The sequence below is a fragment of the Trichechus manatus genome, unplaced genomic scaffold, assembly GCF_000243295.1.
Source record: "Trichechus manatus latirostris isolate Lorelei unplaced genomic scaffold, TriManLat1.0 scaffold00200, whole genome shotgun sequence".
NCBI lineage: Eukaryota > Metazoa > Chordata > Mammalia > Sirenia > Trichechidae > Trichechus > Trichechus manatus.
The window spans coordinates 1,908,402-1,916,255 of record NW_004444136.1 but is presented as its reverse complement, the minus strand read 5'-3'; the positions used below and the strand labels follow the sequence as shown (position 1 = coordinate 1,916,255).

The following is a 7,854-nucleotide window of genomic DNA, read 5'->3' as shown; positions in this document are numbered from 1 at the left end:
GGGTTTTTTATTGTCTTTAACATGCCCCGAGTTAAAAGGCCTGTTAAGTGTTGTTAAGGAGTGAGTCTAAAGTGGCTTGACCTAACCAGCATTTGCCCTTGAGATATTGATGCCTGATGCCGAGTAGGTAGGCAACCAAGACAGCAGCTTTTCAATCCCACCCCTGATAGCAAGGGGCCAGGGCTGGAGGACATGACACTCTCTGAGCTATTAAGTGCATAAAGTTGTTTTCTGGAGATGGGTGTACCACCAGCTGTGAGAGGGCTAGGTACAATCTGTAGGAGAAGATAAGCTGGGCTCTGATTGGGGTTGCATCTACTGGATGGACTATTTTGTGAATCAGGCTGCAGACCTGGGTTGTGTATCAAGAGAAAGAGTAAGAGACTTTTAGACATCTGTAGGATGATAGTGGCTGCATAAGCCCAAGTATCTCACTACATGTTCCAAAAATCACACAGATCTACAAGGAGAGAAGGACAAAGGAAACAAAAACCAAGAACCAGGCTGCCCATATATCGCAGTTTGCCTAGGACAGTCCCAGGGTATATCTGTTGAGGATAAGTTCATGCCTATTAATGCTGAAAGGACTTTTGACAAACTCCAACACACATTTCTGATGGAAAAACTCAATAGAATAGAAACTAATGAGTACCTCCTTAACGTGATAAAATATGTGTACTTGAGCCCTATAGCCAGCATCATACTTAATGAAAAACACTAGTAGATTTCCCACCAAAGTCAGGAACAAGGCAAGTATGCCCACTATTACACTATTATTTAACATTGGTGGTTTAAGCCCATGCAATTAATGAGGAGAAAACAATTAGAGGCATAAAAATTGGAAAAGAAGATCTACATTTTGGCAGATGGTATATCATGAAAACTCAAGGGAATCAAGGAGAAAGCAAACACAATAAAAGTATTCAATAAAATAGCCAGCTATAATGTTAATGTATAAAAAAAAAATATAGCATCATTGACTAGGTAGGAAATGTAATGGGAAACTCCACTTACGAAAGCAACAAAAAACATAAAATACTTAAAAATAAACAGAACAAGAAATGTGAAAAACCCATAAGAGTAAAATCTTAAAAGTCTCCTGAAACACACAAAAGCAGACTTGAAGAGAATTGCTTTTCTTGGAGGATACTTAATATCATATAGAAGTCAATTCTCTTCAATTTGGTATATAAATGTAATGCAACCCCAATAAAAATATCAAGATATTTGTTTCTGTACATAGGGTCTGACGTTGATTCTAAAGTTCATATGGAAAATTAATTGTGCAAGAATAGCTAGCCAAGTACTGAAAAGGAAGAGCAGATGGTATTTATAAGTACCATGAAGGCCCTATAAGTAAAAAAAAAAAGTGGTACCAGCACATGAATAATCATAAATACAATTGGAAAATAATATAAATACTAGAAATAGGTCCAAGCACGTATGGAAATTTAGAATATATTATTAAAAAAAAAAAAAAAAACTCTTTGCCTTCAAGTCAATCCCGACTCGTAGTGACCCTACAGGACAGAGTAGAGAACTGCCCCACAGGGTTTCCAAGGAGTGGCTGATGGATTCGAACGGCCAACCTTTTGGTTAGCAGCCGAGCTCTTAACCACTGTGCCGGGACTCCAGAATATGTTATGGTGGCAGCCAAACCCCTGGGGAAATTGCAGTGTTTTAAAAAAATCAACAGTGAAGTAACTGGATTGCCATTTGTGAAAAGATAAAATTAGATCTATATCTTACACCATACACCAGAATAAGTGTGAACTGTATCAGAGATCTAAGTAAAAAATAAAACCACACAAGTACTAGAAAAATATTATATATATGTAAAAATGAAAATAAAAGTTTAAATATATTTTTGTAAAAGGAACATATAAAGGCTATCCCAGGAACTATTGAAAAGAGTTACCTAAAAGCAGTGGGTGAGTAAAGGGTAGGGTGTACCACTATGGGAGCAAGACTTCTCTGAGTTTATCTTCTTACATATTTTTTTAATTTTTAACCATGCAATGTTTTACATATTTAAAAATTAAATTAGATTTAAAAATTTGTAAAAGGGAACATTAAAATAGCATACAAACTAAAACAAATGATTCTAACTCTATGCCAAATGGATAAAAACCATGCAGAGAAAATAATCCTATTTGAATACAATACTCCTACTGCACACATTTAGATGGCTAAATTCTGAGAACAAAAAGAACTGCAAAGAAATCTTCAATTTAATAAGCAGATATGCAGTTGGTAGTTGTATAGTGCTGTAATTCTGGAAGTATTTTGTCTGTGTTATAGGACAAAGCAAATGAGTAAAAATACATGGTTAAGAATTGGGGTTTTTCACTGTGGAGGATGAAAGATAGAAATATGGAGTGGAGACAGCTTAGGAAGAGCCCTATGGCATTGAATGTGTGACTTCAGTCTATGTTCCCTAATTCTGTCCACTGGAATGGTCCAGAAGCAATAAAGGTAGCCATGAGCACACCTTGTGCCCAGATCTTGGTTTCTAAAAACCTTGGGAAAATGGGTGGCACCAGGTGAAAATGAGAGAACAAGGTAAACCTAGAATGTAGTGCTGTGTCAGAAATCTAGAACGTGCTCCAAGGCTAATGGAGACCTATCAAAAGGGCACAGGAGCCACCAAGAAGTGACTCACACTGGCCAAATGTGGGACAGTTTGAGCATCAAAAAGAATCATGGCGGAGTGGGTTATGATGCATTGAAGTCCATAGTAATGGTAGTCACCAAGCAAGGGAAAGGGAAAAAAGAGGCCTTTTCCAAAGAAGAATACCAGCTATTAAATCTAGTAGAAATGCTAGAGTTAGAAAGTCAGCATTCTGTAGCCACCAGTGCAAGAACTGATTCAAGCAAGGATGGTCTACAGATGTAAAATCATTGGGTAAAAGATGGTTCTTGTTGCCATCAAGTCAATTCCAGCTTATAGCAACCCTGTAGGACAGTAGAACTGCTCCACAGGGTTTCCAAGGCTATAATCTTTACAGAAGCAGACTACCACATCTTTCTCCCTCGGAGCGGCTGGTGGTTCAAACCACCGACCTTTCAGTTAGTAGCTGAGCACTTTATCCACTGCACCACCAGGGTATTCATATGGTCTCAAAGTACCGCCCTTCAGATTATCTATAATTACAAAGGGGTAATTTTATCTCTATGATGCAGTTGCTTCCTTAACCACGTGATCCAATGCAGAGGCAGCCTGGCATTACGTGCCTCCAGACACAACACAATAAAAGACACACAACGTCGCCTCTGTGGTATTCTTGCCAAAATCTTCAATCTGTCTCTGCTCAGGAGGAAACAGACAAACGTAGACAGCAAGGTGTTATACAATTGCCTTGGGTACTTCAAACTGACAATGTCATGGGGAAAAAAGGCAACACTCTGTTAAGTCAAAAAAAAAAACAAGACAAAAACAAATGCAATGCATAAAATTTGAATGGACCCTGGACTGGAAAAATAAGGTTAAAAAAGATATTTTTGAAACAATTAGAGAAATTTGAATATGAGCTATATAATAGATATTACTGGGTTATCAATTTTCTTAGGCATGGCGATGCATTTGTGATTATGTAGGAGATACACGATGGTGCATTTAGGAGTGAGGGCTCACAATATCTACACTGATTTTCAAATAGATCAGCAAAAAAGTATGTATACAGAGATAAAGCGAACGGGGCAAAATGCTAATGGATGATCTAGCTGAAAGCGTATGAGTTTTTATTGCACCATTCTTTCAACTTTCCTGTATATTTGAAGAGTTTTCAAAAAGGGGCGTGAGGGACAAGAGACTACCCCAGGCCCTGTGTGGCCATCTGAGAGGGTCCGACAGGGAGCCAATTCTCAGTGAGCTATCACTCTGGGTACAAGCATATAGGCAGGGGGGCAAAGGTGAGGCATGAAAACAGTGTCTGTGTGAGGGGCAAGTGCAGGAAATCCGGGCTAGGGAGTCTGAGCTGTACAGACGATTCAGACAAACCCGCGGCAACATCTCCTTCCCCAGGAGCAGTGGGTTCAGCCGGCCAGCCAAGGTCACCTCACCCTCCTGCAGGCCTTGCTCACAGTACGCTCAGGCCTGTCTACTCTGAGATCCCAAAGCACAAGTGAAAAGCAAAAGTTGGAGTGAATCAGGTATCTTGAGGATACTTAAAGAAAACTTTTTGGAATGTTTTTTCATCAGATGGACTAAATTGGCTAACTGATTGACCACTGTCAAAGAAAAGGTCATGATAAATGAAAGGGAAATCCAACTATACTGCTTACCAGTTGCCATTGAGTCGACTCTGACTCATGGTGACCCCATGTGTGTCAGAGTAGAACTATGCTCCATAGGGTTTTCAATGGCTGATCTTTCAGAGGTAGACTGCCAGGCCTTTCTTTTAAGGCACCTCTGAGTGAACTTGGACCTCCAACCTTTCAGTAAGCAGCTGAGCATGTTATTTCTCAGCTCTAATTGCACAAATGCCCCCACATCTTCGCTTTAAAGCTTGCCCAAGTATCACCATATTAGGACTTCCTGCAAATGCCCAAAGCGGGGCTGATTCCTTGTCCCACAGCCCTCCTGGTACCAAGTCTTCCAGCCAAGGGTTAGTGCTCCCCACCCCTCAGTGTGCCTGGGGCGATAGAGAGGATAAAGCTGCCAGGTATGGCGGAGGTGGCTGGAGCATGTTGAGGACTCACCTTTCTGACGAACGGCAGTTTCGTCTGCAAAACAGAGGAGAATGCTCACTGACTCTTAGATAACAGAAAGCATATGCGATGTTCTGCTACAGAAAAATGGCTTGCTTCCTCCTAACTTTTTCTTCTGAGTTTAACTTCTTTCTGATTCAGCCTGACTCCATCTAGTGTTAGTTTTGGAAACCTGAACTGTGCCTTCCTTCTCTTCCCAAATCACTCAGTCTCTCTGCAGAGGAGCTCTGTTCTGAGAAACTCCCCGTTCTTGGTGGGACACATATCTTGGGGACACAAACTCCAGCCCAGCCATTAACGCTCTGACCCCTGTTCTCTCTTACCCTTCATTTCTGCCTTTCCTTCCTCAATCGCCCTCTCTCCTCCTGCGACCCTTCACTTTCCTTTTCCTGTACTTTGCTTCCAAAATATCTAATGCCGAATAAGTATTGCAATCATCTCACCTGAGTTATGGAAATTACCTCCTATAGCCCTGATGTACCAAAATACAGGTAGTCCTTGATTTACAATGGGGTCCTGTTTAGACTACTCAATCATAAATCAGTTCTGAAGTAAGTTCAATACCTCATTTTTCTTAAAGTTTTCGTTAGCACTGCCATGGCCTGCTATACAGCAGTATTTTGAACAGTAAATCATAACATTGAACATTTGCGAGTGAACACTGGACAATGATAACATCAGAAAATGATGTGCTGCAACACTGTATGTAGTACATATTACAGATAAGACGTACAAAAAAAAAAAAACCAAAACAGTTGTATGTGGGGTTCTTCATAACCTGAATACACCATAAGTTGGGGACTACCTGTAATAGGGACCGTTCATACACACATGATCGAGAAGCTCATATAGAGGAGCGTAGACACAATGATCATTCAATTAGCAATGCTTTTAAATTGACTTGCGTTTTACCATTTGCTGTAGCATCTTCACACACACATATGGGTTGGGGGGCGGTCTTCACAGCCCCTCCATCCCTCATCCTCCCTCCCTACCTCACACACACCCTAAGATTACGAATTGGGCGTTGGGAAATCTTTCCCTCTATGTGAACTCCGTGACTGGGATGTCCCTGAAGGAGGGGACTGCAACAAGCTCTACAGAGTCCCAGGGCCAGTGGAATTTCCAAAGCAAAGGACCTTCACCCTAAGTGGCCCTCAGTAGGGGGAAGGGGGCTGGGGACTGAGGGTGTCACTGTGCCCCTGCAGTCCATTGGCTGGGCCAACTGCGTGTCTCCAAGCCCTTCCTCGTGACTGGTAGAAGACTACCCCACTGACTGACTGTAGACACAGAATCTTCACTTAGTTAAACTGTCCTGACCATCTACAGCCACATGCACAGGGGACCTCAGCGACCCCAGCCCAGGGTCCCCTGAGGTTGTGTAGTGAGCATTGCAGACACACCTCGCCATCCAAAAATGACTCCCACCCTGCACTCCCCACAGACGCCAGCTGGAGCCTGGAGGCAATGCAGGTTCTGGGCCTGGCTGTCACCTGGTCACTTCCAGTCCCCTTGGAGTCAGGCCTAGCCTCAGAGCAGGTCAGAGTGCTGCACACTTGGGGGAGCGTGGCATTGTACCAACCCCCCAGGGCTGGAAAAAGACAGATGACAGTCTGAGGACAGGAAAATGACACCATCTTGGGAACTCAGAGACATCCCAATGGACTGGAAATAACGCCTGGGGCAACTCTCCCAGAAGTTGATTTGAGTACACTTTGATTCTACCTCAGAGGGGACCCTGTGACAGATGTTGGGGATACTGTTAAGGGACTGAACCACCAGTCAGGGAGCTAAAGTGACCCCCAAAGGCCACTGCTTTGGAGACAGGACACTGGGAGCTGGTATACAGCAGGCCCCGCAGCAGAGCCTCAGGCAGGACAAAGCCCGAAGCTCATCCCAGGGCCCAAGGACCCAGAACTGTCCCAGGGAGCGGCCATCTGGAGTAGGGGTGCTTGGAACGCGCACCCCATCGTGAATGGTCGCATGGAGCTGCAGTGCTTAGGAGCTGTCCAACAGGCTTCTCCTGTAAAGAGGAGTGTGTCTGCTTTAGCGTCTGCTTTAGCGAGTGTGAGAGTGTGTACACGTGTCAATATCTGCATTTGTATTTAAAAGCACTGAGCAGCTCTCAGCTTCCAGCAGTATTTCTCACAAGGCGCTGGATAGGGTTACTCTTCTAATGCTGGGACTGTGGCATCCCCCAGCCACAAATGCCCCAATTCCACTAGGCATTTCCAAAAGTCCCTTGGGGTGCTGCCCCCTTTGTGAGAACTACGGGTGCAGAGAGGGCGATGGAGCATGCCCCTCACCCAGTCATCGAGACGAGAGTTTGTGGCTGCCCAGGGCCTGGAGACATGAATTTTCTCTTCAGTTCTTTCAGCTTGAGAAATGCCGAGTGTGTTCTTCCCTTTTGGTTTTCTATCTTCAGGTCTTTGCACATGTCATTGTAATATTTTCCTTTGTCTTCTTGAGCCACCCTTTGAAATCTTCTGTTCAGCTCTTTTACTTCATCATTTCTCCCTTTCACTTTAGCTACTTGACGTTCAACAGCAAGTTTCAGAGTCTCTTCTGACATCCATTTTGGTCTCTTCTTTCTTTCCTGTCTTTTTAACGACCTGTTGTTTTCTTCATGTATGATGTCCTTGATGTCATTCACTTGTCTGGTGTTCCACAACTCATCATTACTGTTCAATGTGTCAAATCTATTCTTGAGATGGTCTCTAAATTCAGGTGAGATATACTTAAGGTCATCAAAAGAAAGTGGAAGGAATACACAGTCATTGTACCCAAAGAATTGGTTGACATTCAACCATTTCAGGAGGTAGCATATGATCAGGAACTGATGTTACTGAAGGGAGAAGTCCAAGCTGCACTGAAGGCATGGCAAAAAAACAAGGCCCCGGGAATTTACAGAATACCAACTGAGATGTTTCAACAAATGGATGCAGCACTAGAAGTGCTCATTCGTCTATACCAAGAAATTTGGAAGACAACTACCTGGCCAACCGACTGGAAAGATTCATATTTATTCCTATTCCAAAGAAAGGAATGTGGAAATTATCAAACAATATCATAAACATCACACACAAGTAAAATTTTGCTGAAGATCATTCAAAAGCAGCTGCAGCAGTATACTGACAGGGAACT

General features: G+C 42.9%; 1 protein-coding gene across 4 annotated transcripts in view; it reads right to left on the bottom strand.

Annotated features, from left to right (window-relative positions):
- The window catches only part of TMEM273 (transmembrane protein 273), a 46,079-nt gene that overhangs the window by 2,654 nt on the left and 35,571 nt on the right, over positions 1 to 7,854 (bottom strand). For 3 of the 4 annotated variants that reach the window (XM_023742106.1, XM_023742103.1, XM_023742104.1), the window contains one exon: positions 4,702 to 4,725. The exons of the other annotated variant lie outside the window; for it this stretch is intronic. In XM_023742106.1, the coding sequence (XP_023597874.1) occupies positions 4,702 to 4,725 (24 nt within the window). The remainder of the gene's footprint in view (positions 1 to 4,701; positions 4,726 to 7,854) is intronic. 4 annotated transcript variants of the gene reach the window in all.